Source organism: Pseudonaja textilis, chromosome 2, assembly GCF_049901715.1.
Source record: "Pseudonaja textilis isolate UNSWEBS1 chromosome 2, rPseTex1.2, whole genome shotgun sequence".
NCBI lineage: Eukaryota > Metazoa > Chordata > Lepidosauria > Squamata > Elapidae > Pseudonaja > Pseudonaja textilis.
In genome coordinates, this window is record NC_141991.1 from 57,978,004 (window position 1) to 58,000,887 (window position 22,884).

The 22,884-nt window shown below is 32.9% G+C and overlaps 1 protein-coding gene across 13 annotated transcripts in view; it reads left to right on the plus strand.

The window, feature by feature from the left end:
- Positions 1-22,884, plus strand: part of PBRM1 (polybromo 1) — a 55,453-nt gene that overhangs the window by 2,960 nt on the left and 29,609 nt on the right. For 4 of the 13 annotated variants that reach the window (XM_026724952.2, XM_026724930.2, XM_087923999.1 and 1 more), the window contains exons 2-15: positions 3,585-3,706; positions 6,007-6,162; positions 10,004-10,101; positions 10,990-11,137; positions 11,663-11,806; positions 11,989-12,105; positions 14,800-14,868; positions 16,812-16,910; positions 17,437-17,522; positions 18,939-19,034; positions 19,666-19,757; positions 19,993-20,209; positions 21,156-21,297; positions 21,746-21,843. In XM_026724952.2, coding sequence (XP_026580737.1) covers positions 3,668-3,706; positions 6,007-6,162; positions 10,004-10,101; positions 10,990-11,137; positions 11,663-11,806; positions 11,989-12,105; positions 14,800-14,868; positions 16,812-16,910; positions 17,437-17,522; positions 18,939-19,034; positions 19,666-19,757; positions 19,993-20,209; positions 21,156-21,297; positions 21,746-21,843 — 1,601 coding nt within the window. In that variant the 5' untranslated portion in view covers positions 3,585-3,667. Of the gene's footprint in view, positions 1-3,584; positions 3,707-6,006; positions 6,163-10,003; positions 10,102-10,989; positions 11,138-11,662; positions 11,807-11,988; positions 12,106-14,799; positions 14,869-16,811; positions 16,911-17,436; positions 17,553-18,938; positions 19,035-19,665; positions 19,758-19,992; positions 20,210-21,155; positions 21,298-21,745; positions 21,844-22,884 lie in introns of all 13 variants that reach the window. The other 9 variants (XM_087923992.1, XM_026724922.2, XM_087923998.1 and 6 more) reach the window with 7 other exon arrangements.

Genomic DNA, 22,884 nt, shown 5'->3' on the forward strand with positions numbered 1-22,884 from the left:
CAAAAGTGGGTGGAAATGTCTGTGCGTCTTACACAGTGAATGTTGCCAAAGCCCCGCCCACCCGCCAACCCCAATCCTTCAGCCTCTGCCTCCCAGCAATTTGCTTCCATGCAGCTTCAGCACAGCATGATTAACACAAGCAGCTGATTGTCGATTGGATCGGCCTCCTGACAATCAGCTGGTTCAGGCTGCAGGGATCGCCATCGCCTATTGCTGCCTATGTGTGCCCCATTTTTGGCCTCCACATCCTGTTTTTGGCATCCTCACACCTCGTTTTCGGCCTCCGTGTGCCCCATTTTTGGCCCATTCTGGATGGCGGGGACCGGAACGGGCGGAAATGGGGCACTGAAGCTGAAAATAGGGAGCGGGAGGCTGAAAACAGGGCGCAGAAGCCGAAAATAGAGCGTGTGGAGGCAGCAATAGACGATGACGGTCCCTGTAGCCTGAAACAGCTGATCATTGGGAGGCTAATCCAATCAACAATCAGCTGCTTGTGCTAATCAGGATGTGCTGAAGCTGAAACAGGCTGTTTGCTGTTTGCTCAAGAAGGCAAACTGCTGGGAGGCGGAGGCAGATTTTTTTTTTTCTTGTTTTCTTCCCTAAAAGCTAGTTGCGTCTTATACTTCGGAGCATCTTATACTCCGAAAAATACGGTGAAAGTGTTTTATAATAATGCTTCATCCTTGCAAAATATGCTTATTTCCACCCTGTCCATACACTATTTCATGCATTGTGTTTTATTTTTTAACCCTTTTATCTTTTCTTTTTTGAGGATCTCATCAACTGTATCCAATCACTGCTTTCAGGTTCTCCCTTCCCAGACTATTCATTTTTATTTCACAATGTTTTATTTCCAGTTTGATCCTCTTTTATCCTCACCAAATCACCTCAGTGAATTTCTTTTGAACTGGTTATTCCCTGTTCTCTTAAGTTCATATAACACTCTGATTTCTGATAGTGTTTCTTCTTCCTTTATTATGTACATTTGACATAATTTTCTTTTGGCATACCAATCTCTCACTTCTACATAATAAAATGGGCAGAAAACTTTTTTTACGTTGCCATTTTTTTCAACAAGCATTGTTGCTTCACAATAGACACATATTCCTTCATGTTGATGTCAAATCTTTTCTTCCAAAATTTGCACATTATAATTTCTCCACCTATTTTTCCAGTTTAAAGAAAATTCAAGATACATAAATTAACCTTTCTTCATGTTTTGCTATTTAGAGAAACTTGCAATTGTTTTATTTACTTTTTCTAGTCAAATGCAGTTACAGGTAGTCCTCAACTTACAACAGTTCATTTAGTGACCAAAGTTACAACAGACTGAACAAAGTGACCTATGACCATTTTTCACACAACCATTGCAGCATTCCCATGGTCATGTGATCAAAATTTGGACACTTTACAACGAACATATTTATGACAATTGAAGTGTCCTGGTGTCATGTGATCACCTGTTGTCACCTTCTGACAAGCAAAGTCAATGGGGAAGCCAGATTCATTTAACATCCATGTTACTAACTTAACAACTGCAGTAATTTATTTAACAACTGTGGCAAGAAAGTTGTAAAATGGGGCAAAATTCACTTAACAAATGTTTCACTTAGCAATAGAAATATTGGGGTCAATTGTGGTCATAAGTCGAGGACTACCTGTACTTTGGTTTTTAATATATTAAATTGATATATATGCAGATACAGACAGTGTCTGAATCTAACATTCACATGAAACATTTTGGTTCTCTCCCATAATGTGACATCATCTGCATACAAAAGTACTGTATAAGTACTTTCATGTCTCCAATCATCATGACAACAGACACTTGCTAATATATTTATTCATAAATACATTTTAAAAAATCAAGCAGGCATTAGACATCTACCTTCCTTCCTTCCTATTGCTGAACCATTTTATAATTATTCAGTGTGCTTATGTATATTATATCTCCATTAGATCCTCTTTACTATATTTAGCAACCACACTTTTAACAACATACTTGCATTAAACTTTCCATAATTCAAGCTTAATTCTCTTTATTCTACACTTCTTTGAATCAAGAAATATGCAATGGATCATATATTTGTACATTTCTCAAAAACATTCTAAAAAGCAAAAAAAAATCTCTTTATACAAAAAGTCATACAGCTTCCTTAAATTTTGCTAATGTCATCTCAAATGTCATCAGAATTGTCCAACACTTTGCCAAACATCTTGCAAAGCATACTTAACAGATTAATCACCCTGTATTCATTCTTGCCACCTTTTTGTTTGGCAAACAATAACAGCATTATTTTATTGTCAGGTACTGAAGCAGCTGTCACACACATTACACAAATCAAATAGGCAGTCCATAAGCAAGCCAAGTCAATGTTCTAATATCTGTTTGCTTTTACCATCTATTGTACACCAGCTACACATTTCTATTCTTTAATATTCACATAACATATATTACCATACTTCTTTTTTTTATCAGTTTTTAAAAACTAGTTACAGGATTCATTTGAATTTCAGTCTTCATTATCATACCCAAGCAAATCTAGCATTCTCTCACTTCAGTTTCATCCCATATTATTTAATTAATTCTGCTGGAAGCTCCTTGTGGAATCAACAATATTGTAAATATTACCCACTTCCCAAACAATGTTTTATTTTATTTCAAAATCTCTTTTACTTCTTTTCTTCCTCTTTTAATCAAAATGGGTTTTAGCTATCTTAGATTACATCTTAGAATACATTACATGTACTGTACAATATTTTTCATCCTCAAAGACATTATAAACTTCATTACCTACCATCATTTCAATCACTGTATGAAGTACAAATCCATCATTTAACCTTTAGCTTTAAATACCTCTGCTTTGTTTGAGTTTGCTTTCAATTTATTTGTCATTTATCAGACAAAATTACAGCTGCTATTTGGCTTGGAGTAAAATATGAAAAAGTTCTTTTCAAAATATGGTTTACTTCTACGTATACATGAACTATAGTTTTGTTGCCTTATGTGTTGTAAATATAGCCACTTATTCCATAATCAATCACTAAGCTATTGTTTAGTTTGAAGTGCTTCAGCAGTTGCATTTAAAAGTATTAGATATGTGTCTGCATTGTTAATTTGAAGTTTTTATAATGATTTATAATTTATTATAATTAAACCTTAATGACTGTTATATGATGTACTTTGGCATTTGCAATTTCTGAATCTGTTATTTTTTAATGTTGGTCAATACGTTAATTAGAACAATAGATACACTATAGTGATTTATATATAATGAATAATCTTTTTGTTAGCATAGTTCTTCTGGAATAATATGACCATTAAGACTATAGTTCTACCATATCAAATAGCAGTTTTGTTACTGATAAGTGTGAAACTACAAACTTTATTCACCTAAGACTGCTAGTTTTGTTCTGAATTTTAAATAAACCTTATTTCAAATTTGCTAACAAGCCAGTTATTATAATCCTATTTTGTGTTGTTTTCTATAGTTTTCCTTACTCTTTCTTCTTAATCCTTTATTTACCTATTCTTCCGTTGTTTCTTCTCTGTTTTCCTTTCTTTTTGTTATCTTCTCTTTCAGTTTTGGCTGTACTAATACTGCGGCTGAGTTGGTGCTTTAAAGATTTCCCTTTTCTCAGTTTGCTTACTTGCCTATCAGACATTATGAGGAGATTGGCTTTTCGTGGTGCTGGTTGTACTCTGGTAAATCTGGTAATTTGCTGGTAATGTGTGTGCTGTTTGTCCCTCTTCCATGCATCTCAGCCATTTTTGTTTTATACAGATAGTCCTCGACTTACGACCACAATTGAGCCCAAATTTTCTGTTGTTGAGTGAGACATTTGTTAAGTGAATTTCCCCCCATTTTATGACCTTTCTTGTTTCAGTTGTTAAGTGAATCACTGTAGTTGGCAATTTAGTAACCTGGTTGTTAAGTGAATCTGGCTTCCCAATTGACTGTGCTTATCAGGTCACAAAAGGTGAGCACATGACACAGCAACAGTCATAAATATGGACCAGTTGCCAAGCATCTGAATTTTGATCACATGATTATGAGGATGCTGGAAAAGTTATAACTGTGAAAAACGGTCATAAGTCACTTTTTTCAGTGCCTGTTGTAACTCTGAATGGTCAATAAATGAGTTGCTGTAAGTTGAGGATTACCTGTATTTGGTTTGTAAAAGTCATGTTTTTTCATGTATCTGATGAATTTGTACATCAATTTGGTTATCAGACATGAAGTGCACATGCATTTACATAAGTACATTAGACTAAGAATATATTCTTAAAATATATTTCTGTAAATAAAGTAATTGGAAAACATGATTTTCTATTTGTTTCTCTTGGAAAACAACTATTGTAATCTTACATTTTTAATTTTGTTAAAAGAACTTGACTAGGATAATGAGAGGTTTTTAAATTTTATTTTCTGCTTTTAAATGAGTAGGAAATTATAGAACGTTTATGAATCACTTCACACTTTAAAATTGCAAACAAGTTATTGGCTTACTTCTTCATGATCATTTCTTAGTCTGCATTTGTACTGTGTGAATTTTAAGTTTAAGATTCAGCTTTTTCAGCTCAGATCAACTAGTTCCTTATGGACTTGATGTTGTTTGGTAGGAATAAGAAATAATTGTTTTGTGGTTTAAATGAAAATAATTTAAGTAACATGCTTTGTTTAAATTTGGTTGATCTTTAGTAATTATGTTACATTATAATTAATGTTTATCTTCAGCTAAATAGTTTTTGTAAGACGTACTAGCAAAATATAAAAACCTTATTTACCTTAAGGATTCTTTTATGTTTTGTTTTCGGTATTAATCTATATCCACATTAATGTATTAAACCGATTGCTGCATTCTTCTGACAGAATCATTTACTTCTAGCTTAGCAAGCAAATTGTTTTCAAACAATATTTTATATCCTTTCACTTTTTCTCTTAGGACACTTCATGTCACTATTGCACAAATCATAGTAGCTTTTATAGCATAAATTTTGCATGCCTACTTCAAAACCATGCTTAACATAATTATATACTTAAAAATGTAACAAATGAAAGTACTTCAGGACACAAGTTGCTCTTATATTGAATATAGTCCATAAGAAATCATAGTCTCTGCAATTATTATACATTTAAATTTAGCAACTAATTCATGATTCACTTGTAATTGAATGTTCATTCCTCATTCACAATTGGAGCTAATACTTTCGGTCTTTGGTGTTGGCACAAAACAAAATTTGGTTGTAACTGCTTTTTGCTTAATGTTATACATTGCTTCAAAAGCTGTCAGGTGGCCAAAAGGAGCTTGATATACTGTATTCATGTAAATTTATTATTAGGACAATGCTTGATGTCTAGATTTTTCATACACAGGCAGGCAGGCAGGCAGGCAGACAGACAGACAGACAGACTAAAACAAATGGTTTATGCTGCTACATATCAGCCAAATAGCTGTAGTAATATTTCTTTAAGAAATAGAAATGTTGCAGTCCCTTCAAGCAAACCATTTATTTTGTTATTATTTTGTTATCAAGGGTCTTGGCTAATACAATGATTGCTGGGCAGTAAAACCATTAATACAATATCCTAATATAGGTTATGTCAGCCTTTCCAAAACTTGTCTCTGTTCCCCACACAGCATGGCCATTTCCCAGAATTCTGGAATCTAAAGTAGCTATATGTTGTCCAGAAGTTATCTAGAAACAAAATTTATAAAGTAGAAATTATTTACAGTATTCCAGACATGTTCCACAAAAATGTATGCAAAAAACAGCTAGAGCTAGAGGCAGTGGGAATAGATCCTTATCAGCGTGTCTCATCATTGTTCTTAGTTAGCCATGCTCACAGTGGCAGCCATTGTTTGAATAGGTATGGAGCTAGTTTATCAGAATAGCCACATTCTTTTAAAATAAACAGCGTATTAAAGACACACTGATACCTACTGTAAATTATTTCTTTGTTTGAAACTTTCCAAGTTTAAGAACATTTTTCTTTATTATAGAAGAAGTTGGATTCCATGAGCTCAAAGAGGCGAAGGGCTACCTCTCCTTCTAGCAGTGCCAGTGGAGGAGATTTTGATGATGGTCACCATTCCACAAACACACCAGGTCCAAGTCGGAAGCGAAGAAGACTCTCCAACCTCCCAACAGTTGATCCTGTAAATATCCTTGAATGTCTATCTTTCTAGCCTAGTCACTGTGTACAAGCAACCATCTATTATATCACTAGAAAGCAATTGTTAAACTCTTCATTCTTTTAAGTTTTTGGGACTTTAAAAATATCGACCCTTTAATTTAGAGTGATATACATAACATATTGGAGCATCAGAATGAGGCATCCGAATTGCTACAAATATATTTTGCATTTTAACATAACAGGACCCAGATTGTTGGGGTCAGTATATTGACTCTAAACCACTTAGAGAGGGCTGTAAAGCACTGTGAAGCAGTATATAAGTCTTAAGTGCTATTGCTATTTCAGGATGCTTAAATTTGCTGGAAAATGTTGAATTGCAGGGACTCCTTGTTCAGCAACTGGTTTATAAAGCAAAGAAAAAATGAATTGAGATTATAAATACAGACACATTTCATATAATGACCATTTCGTTTAACAACCAAGTTGCCAGTCCCAGTTGTGTTGCAGTTGTAAATAGGACTTCCTGTACATTTACTTGCAGCTTATAAGTGATGCAACTCACCATCTTCTTTGAAGTTGACAGCTTTGCCAGGGTTGTTGAGGTCAGACTTTGGTAGGGTGGTAGGGTGGGTGGTTAATATAGTTGAGAGAAATAACAAATGAAAACTTCCACATTTAAGGTTTTTAAAATCTCCTAACCACTTTCCTTATATTGGGCTGATTTTTCTCTGTCATAGGGATGTCTGCTAAAAAAAAAGAGCTGATGATGATTTTTCTTAGGAGTATTTCTAGTATCAGAAAAACCAAATATTTTCTTTTGTTATAAAATTACCATGAACCTTATTTTAAATAATAATATAAAACAATAAGAAAAAATGCCCGTGCCCATTTGGGGAGTGCAGACCTCCCCCCATACTGGGCAAACTATTTTGACACATAAGCTAGTAAAAGGTGGAAGCCCCTTTCCTGTAAAGTAGGTTTTCTCCTTTAGATATTCCTTTAGTAAATGAATTTTATTTATATATAAATAGTTTAACATGTTCACAGACAAATAAAATACTTTTTCCCTATCTTCAAATTAATAAAACAGGACTTCTTTGTTCAATTTAGTTTGGTTTGGTTGATTTTGGCTGTTATAATTGCTTATTTTGTGCCCAGATTTTGCAGTTGGAATCGGCAGCTTGTTGATGGCTTAGGGAGACATTGAAATTGCTTAGCATGGCTTAAGATTACTTCAGATATGAATTGGGAAGTAATAAAAGAAAAATGGTTGTTAAGTCATATTTCACCATGCTTAATTACTGGTCACAAATCTGTGTTATTAGCTCATTGATGGTTCCTCCTTTTCCAACTGGCCAAACTGATCAAATTAAGAAATCCTAGGTTTCTTAGAGGTCATAGCATATGGTTCCATTTATAACAAAAATACCTGAAATACACACGCACATACACTTTCTTAAATTTGCAAGGTATTTTTTTTAAATAAAAGTTTTATTTAAGTTTTCACAAAACATACAAGTACAAATAAAATATCTTTTTTGGAGAAAAGCATGGCCCCGGGTTATCACTTCTCCATACAGACATAAACTCAATACATATTTATCTTATACATTCTACTCCATATCTTATAACTATTTTCACAATTTTTTCAATAGCTTTTTCCTTTCTTTACTTCCTATACCCTTATTTTAAATTATCTCGTTCCTTTCTTAATTCAATTACATATCTTTTTCTAATTTTTAAAATCTTTCTAATCAATGTTTTTATACTTTCATCTGTCCTGTTTACAATTTCATATTATCTTTTCTCATAAAACAAATTTTCCCCTGTAATTACTAGACTGGAGTGTAATACCTTTATATCTTTTTTCAAATCTTATTTAAAAATTTAAGTTACATCTTTACAGTTATAACATTCATTTTCTAATCTCCATTTTATAACACATACCTATTTTCAATCGAATTCTGTTTGGTACATTCCCTTAAAATACACACTAAATTCTTAAAAGCAATGTATATATATATCTGTGTATATATGTATAACAATAGTAAATGGAATAATTATTCTATTCAAGTACATTTCTATTTCTTTTAATAAACATTACCTAGTAATATCAGTTGTCTTTCACTCTAATCATCTATATTTCATATTTTACTTATTACTGTCTTTAAATAAATAAAAAACAACAGTTATTAACAGTAGTCAATAAAGTTATTATTTTTCTTCAAGTTCATCTTATCAACTGATAAAAATCTTCCATGTTTCTTTTCAGTTTTTTTAAACGTTCTTTTTAAATCGTTGAGAGCCTTATTCTCTTTACAAACAAATATTCTACTACACATCAATAGAATTTTTTTCTATCACTTTAATCATCTAACATATTATATAACAATCCTATCCTTTGCACCCTTGCAGAATCCTCTCTTTTAACCATTGTCTCTGTGTCTTTTAAATAGGTTTATACCTTTAATTGTTGTATGCATTTTCTGTACCTCTATATCTTGTTTCTGTCTTTTGTAGCTTCTTTTCCTTTTCCTCTTCCCTCTCTTCTTCTCCCTCCCCTTTTTATTCCCTTTTCTTGTTCTGCCCTTCTTGTTCTGCCAGCATTTCTTGTTGTTTTTCACAGTTCAAGATCTCCATTTCTAAAAATTGAAATACGAAGCCAAAAAATCCTCTTCCGTCTTGTGCTTCTTCTTTTTGTTCTTTAAGTCTCATTTTTAACTCTTCAAGGAGTGATGCCATTTTAAAAAAAATTTAAGCAACCCCAAATTGATTTTATTTTATTTCGTTAGGATCCTCCATCCAAAGTTCCAGGAATCATCCAATAATCCAAAGCTGTTTCTTCCTTCTTTTCTCACTTTCTCTTTCCAGGGGCTTTGTTCTCTTGTAACAAAGTTTCATCTACAATGTATCTTTTGCAAGCCTTGCTAAAATTCCACTATCGATTTTTTTTTTAAGTTCCAGGTGGTCTCCTCCATTTTTCAGATTCCACCCTCTTTTTTCCTTTTTCCCTCCACTGCTTTCTTTCTTTTTTTAAAGAAAGTTTTTAAATTATCCAAGAATCTTTTATCCCTTTGACAGTTTATTTTCAGCTAGAAATAGCCTATTAATGTCAAAGTGGATTAGTATCAATTTCTTATTCGAATCTCTTCTTCTTAATGTTCCAAGTCAGTTAAAACTGTCGATGTTAGAGAAAAAAAGCAAAAAGCAGCTTAAAATCTTTTTTAGGAATAGTATTAGTCTTTAAAATTCAGGTTCCAGGTACCTTAAATAGATGTTCTCCATTCAACCCGGTCAGTCAGGCTTTCTCCTTTAAACTTCCTCCTGCACAATCTTGTCTGGTCGGGTTCTTCTTTGAGGTGGCCATTTCTGACCACCGCTGCAACCGCCTTTGGGAAAGGGAGTGATGGCCAGCCGAGGAGGAGAGATGCGGCTCTCCTCAACGCCGCTGATGGCTCCACCTTCACCACCTCTATGGGGCGGCTCGGGGCACTCCAGCAGCGAGCACGGATCAAAACCGCAGACGATTGCGATTTTGGTCCGTCGCTGAAGAAGCCCAAACCAGAAGTCCAAATTTGCAAGGTAAATTTTCATCAGTAGAAGATGCCATTAAATTTTTTTTCTTTAAACTTATTTTTTATGGAAGAAAATAGTAATGTATCCCATCTCTCCTGTGGCTTCACTATTTTATGAAATTTTGCATGGCGTTGTCCTTTGTTCTTGCTGGCTCATCTCTAAAAAGGAAAAATGCTACATGATTTTGAAATATGAAATGTTTTGCACATTAGAAATATACTGTTATACAGTTACTCAATATCACCGCAAATGTACTTTTATTTTTTCCTGTTGCTCTGCTATTTTAGATTGCTGTTTGCCATGAATTATACAACACAATCAGAGATTACAAAGATGAACAAGGAAGGCTTTTATGTGAACTGTTCATTAGGGCTCCCAAAAGACGGTAAGCTTGAGATATTGATTGATAAGTAATCCAATGTGTGTATTGGATTTGCAAAACTTTGTGAAATGTCTAGTTGTAACTGCAAAACTGCTGTTTGGAACATCAAGAAGGCTACTTGGAGCATTTTAGAAGTGTTTCAAACTTCATAAAAACCTGTTTTGTACATAGTGCAGGATATTTGAGGGAAAGCCATGCTCAAAATGGTTCAAAAGAAGATGTTCGATGTACTCCTAGTATTTATGTTTTTATTTGTAATTGATCAAGTTACTTAAATTCATAAATAGAAGGAACTGTTTTGGTTGTTACATTTCAACAGAAGTAAAGGTTATAAATACAATAATACATGAAGATAAGTTAGGTGCAAAAATACTACTAGTCCTTATACTTAACAACCATTGCAGCATGCCAGCAATCACATGATCGAGAATTGGGAACTTGGCAGCCATCAGATATTTTCAACCATCATAGTGTCCTGTGGTCACATGATTGCCATATGCATCCTTCACAGCCAGTTTTCAGAAAGCAGAGTCAATAGAGAAACCAACTGTAAAATTGGAAGTCGCAGTCATGTGATGACTTAGGGAAGACTTATTTAGCAACTATGGCAGAAATAAATTTGTAAGTGTTAATAACACGATGTTTTACTTAACTGTGTTGCTTAGCAGTGAAGTTGCCAGTCCCAATTGTTAAATGAGGACTTGCTGTAATAAAATAGGGAACAATGCTGATGTCAGAAATCCATTATTTTGTAATTATGCTGATGTAACTGTTGATATAATTGACAAAACTATTGTAGCTTTTGAGTAGAATAATCTAGAATATATATTTTAACACCTGTTGCGAAGCTCTGTGAATTTTGTGCTAATTGCATTTTCAATGTTATAACAGAAATCAGCCAGATTACTATGAAGTAGTTTCCCAGCCTATTGATTTAATGAAGATCCAACAAAAGTTAAAAATGGAGGAATATGATGATGTGAACATCTTAACTGCTGACTTCCAACTGTTGTTTAATAATGCAAAATCCTATTATAAGGTGATAGTGCTTTGTTTTAAAAATATTTTCTAGCACAGATTTATATATGAGTTAAGTAAATAGGTGGAAAAGACCATTTCAAGCCACTCAAAAGTTGATAATTAGACAAAGTAGCTTTTATTCTCATTTGTATTATAATTACAGTTAATGACATACTTTATCTGATATTAATACTATAACTGTGATTTCCTTAAAATATATATTTAGGACTTAGAAAATACTGTCTCTTAATAAGAGACAGTATATATTTATATACTGTATATATGCTAGATAGATAGATAGATAGATAGATAGATAGATAGATAGATAGATAGATAGATAGATATTATATATAGTTCACATATTAAAAATAATTAAATGTAAAATGTTTTGGCGACAAACACCTACTTAGAGTACAGAGCCACAGAGAGATGAAACAAATGCTCCCACTCGGGATCCAAACCACCTTTGCTATTTTAATTAGAAGTATCCTTGTATATTTGTTAATTTAAAAATGAAGAATATTATTTTGATTCTGTTACACAGCCAGATTCTCCTGAATATAAGGCTGCCTGCAAATTGTGGGATTTATATCTACGAACAAAAAATGAATTTGTTCAGAAGGGAGAGGCTGACGAGGACGAAGATGAGGATGAAGGCCATGACAATCAAGGGACTATTTCTGAAATAGTAAATATAAAATTTGCTACTTGACGATAAGTATTACTGATTCAGTATAATACCCATTGTAATTGTATTGGCCTGTGGCCAAGCCAAAGTATGCATAACTGAATTAGTCACATTTTTTAAATATTTACATTTATCTCCTACTCCATTATGCAAATTACCTTATAGGATTATATTTGTATCAGTCTTCTCCAGGTTATTTAAAAGAAATTCTTGAACAACTTCTTGAAGCAGTAGTTGTAGCTACAAATCCATCAGGCCACCTTATTAGTGAACTTTTTCAGAAGCTTCCCTCTAAAGTGGTGAGTAATAATACCTAATAATTATAATTATAATACACTTTGTTGAAACAATTTCAGTACAAGACTATTAGCAGAAGTCTGAATATGAGTATAAAAAACACAGCTTGAATTGAGACAGAAAATAATCAAACCATTCCATGGAGGAAAAATTCTGCAAATGCCATTTTTCTGTTGCATGCTTTCTTTCTTTCATATTTTTACATTTGTTAATTTTATGAAATTTTATTAGCATATAGATAAAAAACAATATAAAGTAACAATCAAGAGAAGATATACAGAATAAAAAGAGAATAGGGAAAGAGAAATGCAAAGAGGTATAAAGAAAAAGAAAGGAAAATGAAAATATATACAAAGAATGACTTCCAACTTCTTCTTCCAAGTAAATAAGATCACTTTTGATTCTTAGTTTAAATCTGGTGTAATACTATGTCTATTTTAACTCAGCCATCATTGCCAGTTCTGTCATCTTTATTAATCATTTCTTTACTGTAGGTATCAGGCTCTTTCCAACCATGGGCATATAAAAGTCGTGCTGCTGTTATATAAAATGCTATGTGATTTTTTTTCCAAAGTTTTATCCATAAACCCTAACAAAAATGTTTCTGATCTGAATTGTAGATTAATTTCCAAGATTTTTTAAATTATATTACTAATTTAATCCAATATTGTTTAACTCTTTTGCAAAACTCTTATATCAACAAAAGTTTTTATACTCTTATATCAACAAATGTGATATAGGAGTTTTATACTTCCAGCAATTATTTGGAGATCCTTTAGACATTCTAGCCAATTTGTCTCTGGATAAGTACTATGCATTTATAATTTTATAAAAGTTGTCTTTCAGGTTATATAATATAATATACATTTCAGTTTCCTTATCCACAAGTTTTCCCATTGATCAGTTGGAATACTGAAAACAAATTGCTCAACATATTATGCAGCTTTTAACTAATTCATCTTCTATTCATGATATTAACAAAAGTGTATGCATTTTAGCAATAAGGTGTTCATCATTTGTACACAATTCCATTTCAAAAGCTTGATCATTTTCAAAACCATACCATTTCTTGTCACTTTAAATCTCAATGAGTTGCAAAAATGAAAACCATTGACAGTTAAAACCTGTCAATATCAGTTCCTCTCTATATTTTAATTTTTACCCAATCCTAATTTTCTTTCTATAATACACTTCAAGAGGGGAAACCATACGGATATTGGCATAATCTCGTTTTATATTTGTTCCAAGTTCTCAAAATGGTTTGCCTAATAAAGTGGTTTCTGAAACCAACTTTAGCTTTAACTTTATCATAGCATAGGCATGCATACCATGCAAACCTCAAATCATTGCCTTCTGGATCTATTAACCTTGTATCTCTTAACATCACTTAAGCAGGGCAAGAAGTTCTTTGTTTCTTATGAATGACATATTGTGGAAAATTAGAGGCAGTGTACATCCTGGTCCAATGTATGGATTAAGTGATGGTATGAATGAAAGCCCATAGAATCATATGGTTGGAAGGGAGCTTGGAAGTCTTCTAATCCAATCTAAGAATGAATTCTGAGAAGATAGAGGCTTCATTGGCAGAATGATTCTTGAGCATGGGAATTGAGGAGCTTGCTGTTCATGATTTTTTTTCATTAGGGACTTACAGAAAAACATTATTGCAGAATTCTAAGTAGGTATGGCCATTTCTTAGATTACCTGTTAATAATAATTGAACTGTGATTCAGATAACAGATAATCAGAGTTGGAAAGGACCTTGTAGGTCATCTAGTCCCCACTATATATGTTCTGCTATATATATTCACAGTAGAATGCTAACCAAATTTAAACAGGAAACCTCCCCTTACATTCAAACTATTACAAAGCAAGGCAAACTAAGCTACTGGTTTGAGGTGGGGAGGGGGGGAGATAAATTGTTCAGAAGAAATGAAAATGATCCAAATAGATCAAGTGTAGCGTAAAATATTAAGTGTCAATTAGCTGAGGAAAAAAAGGGGAAGGGGGGCTATTTATCCTGTTTGGTTTGTTTGTACTTTATTCTAGTAAAAGATTCGTTTTACTAATCTGTATATGTAATGTATAAGTATCATATTCCTTTTTTTCTTTCATATTTTAGCTTCTTTATTTGATTTTTTAAAAATGGTTGGACTGAAGCAGTCCTCAGATAATGCCAACAAGTTCCTGAGATAGATAGATAGATAGATCGATCGATCGATCTAGGCTCCCAAAATTCAGTATTAAGCAGTGTCTCCCAGAAATCTATTAATTGATACCTCCTAGGAAATCTCAAATCACCAACCTCCCTCCAGTATCAAATCTTACACAGACTATAAAGACTGCATGGCAAGAAGGTCTTCTGAATTGTACTAAGGAAGCCTTCCTTTGAATACAGGGCAAAATGTCTGCAGAATCCCTGATTGTTAGTGATCTTCCAAAGCCTGGAGAACTTGACTGCTATGTATGTATAGTGGTAACTGGTAGACAAACAAATGGGTAAACAAACAATGTATGTGATCAAAAAGCATAGTCATAAGACCAGAGGCAGAAAACATAATTGTACAAAGATTGTGTATGTCACTGATACTAACATGTGAAATTCAGACAGAAAAGCTCTATAGGACATAGAATAGTTAGTCAATCAATGTTACATTTCACGTGGCATCACTTGGATTTCTTTTTTGAACTTTCAGCAATATCCTGATTATTATGCAATAATTAAAGAGCCCATAGATTTGAAGACCATCGCCCAGAGGATACAGGTACAGTATAACTTTAGCTGTGTTGCCTTGAATACAATAAATGTCCAGAAGGTCAAGCAGTTTTGAAAAAAAATGTTTGGAGTAATAAAATTTAAACCAACACATTTGTTTTTAGATTATATAGCTTTCTTACATTAATTATAACTTTTAGTGTACTGAGTTTTTAAATTATATTTATAAATCATGGAACTGCTTAATCTATCAGTATGGATTAATCTACTAAACTGTTGTAAAAATTTACAAAACTTTGGACAAAATTAGAGATTATATTTTATTTATTTATTTTTATTTGTCAGTTGCTTACAAGATAATAGGTATAAGTAAAAACATAGTTATGAATACATATATACATATAAGAAAAGAAAAAAAAGAAACAATAGGACAGGGACGGTAGGCATGTTGGTGCGCTTATGCACGTCCCCTACAGACCTCTTAGGAAAGGGGTGAGGTCAATAGTAGGCAGTCTAAAGTTAAAATTTTGGGGGTTTGGGGAAGAAACCACAGAGTCAGGTAGAGTATTCAGGACATTGACCACTCTGTTGCTGAAGTCGTATTTCCTGCAATCAAGTTTGGTGTGATTAATCTTGAGTTTGTATCTATTGTGTGCTCTTGTGTTGTTATGGTTGAAGCTGAAGTATTCTTTGATAGGTAGGACATTGCAATGTATGATTTTATATACTATACTTAGATCGGACCAAAGGCAGCATAGTTCTAGGTTTTCTAGGTCTAGAATTTCAAATCTGGTGAAATATTTCTGGATTTTCTCAACTGTGTTAATATCAGATACGTAATGTGGGTTCCAGACTGATGAGCTCTATTTGAGTATTGGTCTAGCAAATGTTTTGTATGCTCTAGTTATTAGTGTAATATTACCAGAGAAAAAGCTACGTAAGATTAAGTTAACAACTCTTAATACCTTTTTGGCTATGTAGTTACAGTGGGCTCTAGCACTTAGGGCATTTGAGATGAGTGCTCCCAGATCCTTGGCAGAGTTTGGATCATCAACAAGGTCTTGACTATTCAGCCTATATTTTATTTTCTGATTTTTTTGGTCAATATGTAAGACAGAGCATTTATTTGTTGAGATTTGAAGTTGCCATTTGTTTGACCATTCTGATACATAGTCAAGGTCTTTTCGAAGGATAGCAGTATTGTCTGTGGTGTTGAATAGCTTTACATCATCAGCGAAGAGAACACAGTTGCTCTTGATATGATCACAGAGGTCATTTATGTAGAGTATGAAAAGAGTTGGTCCTAGAACACTGCCTTGGGGGACACCACTGTTGACAGGTGCAGAATTTGATAGGACGCTCCCAATTTTGACCATTTGTTGTCTGATAGGAATGCTTCTATCCAGTTATGCAGGTGTCCAGAAATACCATAAGATTTTAGTTTTAGGAGTAGTTTGTCATGTACCACTGAATCAAAGGCTTTACAGAAGTCTATGTAGATTGCGTCTATTGTTTTTCCCTGATCGAGTTGTGTAGTTCATATGTTTTTGCAGTGTAAAAGTTGCAGATTACAGGATAGTTTTTTCCTAAAACCAAATTGTTTATTAGAGAGTAGGTTGTTTGTCTCTAAGTGGGGGATGATGGATTGGTTAATAATTGATTCCATGACTTTACAGGTGACTCAGCATAAAGAGATTGGTCCGTAATTTTCAACCATTTCCTACCATTGTTTTCTCATTTTCTGAAAGAACTTATTTAGAGACCATTAGTGACAGTTTTCTTAAATTGTTTATTTTTGTTCTTTTTTTTTACCTGGTAAAATTACTTTTATATAGGGTGCTTTTGTTTCTAATAATATATTACTTTATCATAATGTTTCTATAGATTATGTAAATGACAGGAAAACTCTGAAGTTCAGACAGCAAAGGTTTAAATCATACATATTTAATATGAAAACAAATTTTAATTTTTTAAATCTGCTTTTACTTGTAGAATGGAAGTTATAAAAGCATTCATGCAATGACCAAGGATATAGATCTATTAGTTAAAAATGCCAAAACTTATAATGAACCAGGATCTCAAGTATTCAAGGTTGGTTAAAAGAATTATTTGATTAATGTAGAAAACAAGATAAATATTTGATTCCAGTTACAACTTAAGAATACATCTTTATACACTCTATGGATTAAATAAAATTAAGTGATAGTAGAAGTTTTTTTTGAATATACATAAATATGATATGGCTTTCACATAACATTTTTACAAATGAATCATACCAACTTTAATAGAGTCCATAACACTTGCAGCATTACATGCTAATGATAAGGTTAATATTTAGGGATGTTTGGGCCAATATGCCACAAGTTGAATCAAAGCCCAGTTTTAGTCCAAATTTGTTTGCTATTTTGATTTCTAATCTAGAGACTACTTTGCAAGCCAGCATACTTTTGTCTGAAATAAAGCCAACCTAGAGTTGTGTGTGTATGTGTGTGTATATATGTATATGAATGATGTATGGACATTGTGAAAACAAGATAACTTACTGTATCAGTCTATCCTTGCAGAATATTCTTTTTTAAACTTCATTTAAAGATTCCTTTTTTATTTCCTTTAACAGGATGCTAATGCAATAAAGAAAATATTTAATATGAAAAAGGCAGAAATTGAGCATTCAGAACTAACTAAATCAAGTCTCCGAGTCAGGTATTGTAAGCAGAATAGAAATATAGAAAGGTATTGATATTTTCTTTTTTAGTTAAAATTTTAACTTTTATGTGTTAAATATTAAAATTATCTGTAGCACTGAATTGTAGAGAAATAGTGAGGTTCTTAAAAATGTATATTAAAGAATCTTAGGTGTCACTGTATTATTATCTGAGGCAAGATCTGATCTAAGATTATATTAAGCAGACATGACATCACATGCTCCTTAATTTTATAAAGTTAATCTACAGTTAACGATAGCGAACATCTGTGTTGCTATTTCTTAATTTTGATTTTTTTTTAAAAAAAATAGAAATCATGGAATATTAACCTCCTATTATTAAGGCTACTTATAGCATTCAAGCAAAGTGTATTTGCAATGTACAGGACCAGCACATTGCAGAAGTCAATATGGCTATTTTAATAATTTGCTTCTGCTCTCATATGTTGCAAAGCATCTCTTTCGAATATTTTACACACTCTTAATTTGTCTGTCTTTGCATAGACTTCAACTTTCTTAGTGAATTTTTGTCTAGATTTTCCCATATCATACTCTATGTCTATATGCTGGCTGGGCAATTCTGGGAATTGAAGTTCATATATCTTAAGTTTACTGAAATTGAGAAATACTGGTTTATATTATGTGGTGCAAATTGAGTTTATTAGGTTAAATTATGAATGAGATCAGCAAAATAATAATAATAAAGATGCAAAGTTTTAGGCCTCGAATCCAGAAAACGTAGAATTACAGAACATAATTCAGTTTATATTTGGGCTTTTCTACTTGAGAGTTTGTTCTATGCTTTTTATTTGGGGGATGTTTTATGTTTTGTATGTTATATAACAGCTGGAATTTAGTATTCTTCCTAATTGTTGAACAGATTTCAATACATGAAAAATTGTTCACTAGCTTTTATGTTTGTTTTATTATGAACTATGAAATAGCTGATTTTCGTTAGTTCTGTATTGCATAATTTGTTTTAAAATTGATCTTAATGTGTTTTTTATCTTTTTTCTTTAATAACTTAGTCCAAAACACCCCAATGTCAATTAAGAGTGCTTTTACTTAATATATATTTGCAATTGGATATACATTCTCTCTGGAATTAAAATAACATAGTGCTTAAAACTGAGACTAGTGTTTTTCCATGCATACTTACCTTTGAAATCAATTGCTTTACTTCCAATAAATAGAATAATTTAACTTTAAAATTAGCCATAGTATTATGCCTAAAATGTGTTGATTTTATAAATCTTAGTAATATTCAACCATATACTGATCTGTTCAGTGCAATGGTAGAGTCTTCTGTAGCTTTCAAAACTTATGTAAAAGAGCTGAATCTTAATTGTGATTATCTTAGTTTTTTGGTGGATTTCTTCTTTTCATTATCTGTGGCTTATTTTTTCTCCATAAAGGACTGCAAATCTGACTGCTTCCAAGCTAACAAATCCTTCCTCGCAGGGTAAAGGCAGTGTTGTTGATGAAAGAAATTCTTCTAATAAATATTACCGGTGAGTCCTTAGTATCTAGATATAGTTCAATCAGTAAATCTTTCAATAGGTTGGTTTACCCCTTAAATATTGTGAGCTTTATATGTATAAAGCAAAAAGTAAGCATTTATTTTAAAAATCCAGAAGTATGGCCTCATTTGGTAACTGGGATGGAAGGGTCCAGCTATATAGCTACTATAGCTATGTTGAAATATTGAGCTTGCTTTGGTCCAACTAGCATATAATATCAAACATATTCCTTTTCTTTTAAGGTAATGTAGCAATAGAGCTTAAGAATACTGTCCCAAAGACTATTGTATTATTTTCTCGTCTGGCTTTCAAATCTAGCAGAAAAGGAACTTTACATACAATGAAAATGTCTTCATTTTTGACTTATAAAAGTTGCCACATTTCAGGCCCAAAACCAAGGAAGACACATGGTGATTCTTCCAAGCTAAGTTCTCTGTTGTTTCACATACGTAGATTCTGTATTTATAATCAAAAGTAAACTTTCATAGCAAAAGCTAACCTTCAGTTTTACCTGTATTTGCTATACTGTGTCAGTATAGCTACTATTTTAAATGTAGATGCATATACTCTCATTGTAAGAGATTTTTCATTTATTATCTGTCTTCCCTTTAAAAATTCACAGTAACAAAAGAGCTGTCCAAGGTGATCGTTTATCAGCAATAACCATGACACTGCAATATGGATCTGAAAGTGATGAAGATGCTGTTTTAGCTGGTAGGAATTGAGGAAGCATTGTTCATATCTGCTAAGAAATTTGTATTCCCTTTGTTTTTCTCTGATATTAGAATTTGTTTAAAAATATGAGATACATACTCAAACATTATCATTTTAGGAATTGAAATTATTAAAGCCAGTTCTCACTTTGGCTCTATTTAGTCAATTTAAAACATATGAACAGGGAGAGGAGAAAAATACAGTAATGGCATATGTTTCTGTTCATCATTCTTAGCTGCTGCCCGTTATGAAGAAGGAGAATCTGAAGCTGAAAGCATTGCTTCATTTATGGATACATCCAATCCTCTCTATCAACTTTATGATACAGTTAGAAACTGCCGAAACAACCAGGGTCAACTTATATCGGAACCCTTTTTTCATTTACCCTCAAAGAAAAAATATCCTGATTATTATCAACAAATCAAAATGCCTATTTCGTTGCAGCAGATCAGGTAAAATGGTATTCTGCATTTTTACATATTTCAAATTTCTTGCTTTAACAACTGAAAGAAAAAAAGAATAGATAGATAGATAGATAGATGGATGGATGGAGGGAGGCAGGGAGGGAGGGAGGGAGGGACAGTATTCAGTTTGTTCGGGTATTTTCCCACGTCGTTGCAGTTGTGCTTTTAAAGTTGTAGCGACGTTTCGGCAGAATCTCATCTGCCATCATCAGGCTTCTGTATAATGTTCATCTGTAGACGAAGCCGAAAGCACCAGCCTCAGGATGGCGAGTGGGACCTCGCCGAAATGTCACCAAGATACTCTTAATCTTACACGGAAAAAGACCCAAACACACCTAGACATACATACATACATACATACATACATACATACGTACATACATATTCCTAAAATGCCCAGAATTTAATAGCTAGTTAAAATTTAAACACAGATAAAAATCTAGTATGAAATTCGGATTAAGTTAACATTGGGGCAAAAATTATTGTTTGTAAAAAGAATGTTATAAGCTCTAAAACTATCCAAAAGAATTAAATAAAATAATTTTTACCTTATTCATTATTATCTTTATTCATGTTGTAATTATAAGGGAAAATAGTGCTATTTAATAACTAGTAGAAACAATCAGATTTTTATTTTGTAGGCATTTGTAAATGAAGCACTGGCATCCACCCCTTTAAGAACTGAAGCATCTCATTCTTTCTTTCTTTTAGTTTGTATTAAAGTCTGTTCCAAGCCTACTAATATCAAATAAAGAATGTTGCTTGTAATTTATTTTCTCTTGTGCTGAGGAAATCATTTTGCCAAATGTGTATCTCTTAACCCTCAAGTAGAAATTAAATGTGAGATTGGCTGAAAAACATTCCGTACTTTACCAAATTCTCCTTTACAAAAAAGTATTTTTGCAGCAGTGATAAAAGATTGTCTTTTCTACAGAACAAAACTGAAGAATCACGAATATGAAACCCTCGATCATTTGGAGTGCGATTTAAACCTGATGTTTGAAAATGCAAAGCGTTATAATGTTCCAAACTCAGCCATTTATAAGAGAGTTTTGAAACTGCAACAGGTTATGCAGGTAAAATTTTTACTCTGTTTCTGGGGCTTATATTCAAAGAGTTAGCATTTGGTTCATTCATTATCTAAACTGGCAGAAACTATTGTCTTTAAAAATCTTTTTTCTCTACTTAGTAATGGAAATGTTCCCAATGGTTAACTAAGCATCATCTTACACACTTTCTCAAGGAAAGGACTTTTAGTGGTCCTATGCCAGTTAATGCTAATAAATCATTGTGTGATGGGACATTCAAGCATAAAGTTTTCACTTAATTAATTGTTCTAGAATGGTTTATTTAGGTAGGTCCAATATTTAATGCTTTCCCATGATACAAATGAACTAGAATGCTTTACTTGAAACTTTTCCTCAGTGCATGAAACTTGATGTTTTTATCCTTGCAGAATGAAAGCAGCTGTTTAATATTCATGCATTTTAGCACATTCAGTGATGTGAATTGGATCTATTTCAGGCAAAGAAGAAAGAGCTAGCTAGAAGAGATGAAATTGAGGATGGAGATAGTATGATATCTTCTGCCACATCAGATGCTGGGAGTTCAAAAAGAAAAAGGTATTTGCCACTAGCATATGTTTGGGTCAACACTTGTTTGCTCTAATTCTGAATTATTCTCACCAAATATCTCATCAGTAATGTCTTTAAGACAAAAATGCATGATCTAATTATCATGTTGATTTTTTTTTTCAATATTTACTTTTTAACACAATACACAATACATAATTAAACACAATACATAATTCTGAGAAGTGTACTTTATAGAACTATGCAAAGTATTAGAAAGAGATCCTCAGTTTTAAAAAAAAACATGACACAAACAAATCACTTTTCTTAGAAATACTAAAATAATTACATCATTTGAAAATCTGCCACAATTGCTTCAGAAGCTAAATCTGCATAATTGTACGTGTACAACATCTTTGCTATATAAGTATTGTCTGCACAAACACACACACATAGATAAGCAAAACCAGCTTTCAAAGCAGCCATGGAAGTCTTACAAAGAATTGAAGTTACTTAAGTGGCTGCTACTCTCACAAATGTGACTGAGTGGCTAACAACACATTAAAACAGGTTTTTTTTTAAAAAAAATGTCAATAGTCACTGAGGATAAACCGAAGCAAAACTATTAACAGAGAGCTTTCAGCTGGCCATCTCAGCCCAAGAATCCCAGGTGTTGCATATTCAGGCCCTCAATACTTTACAAAAGGCCTGCAAAGTCAGAACAATCTGATCTTAGGAAGTTTGGCAAGTGGTGTGACTGGTTCCCTAAGAGGGGGTGGTTCTGCAAATAACCACATCCCATGCAATGGTGGGCCTTCTAGGAAATAACTAGTACCTTGAATGCCACTGGGAAGTACACTGGGATCCATTGTAGCTTGTGGAGCAGAAATGTAAAATGGGAGTATCAAGGTGTGCCTATAATTGCTCACGCTGTTGCAGTTTTCAGATGGCCTTCATGGGCAATTTTATATACAATGCATTACAATGAATCTGCTTAGGAGATGTCTATGGCATGAGTGATTGTGAGCAACACCTCCTATTTCAGGAAGTGGCACAATTGGCAGATAAAATGAAGTTGTCCTCCTGGCAATG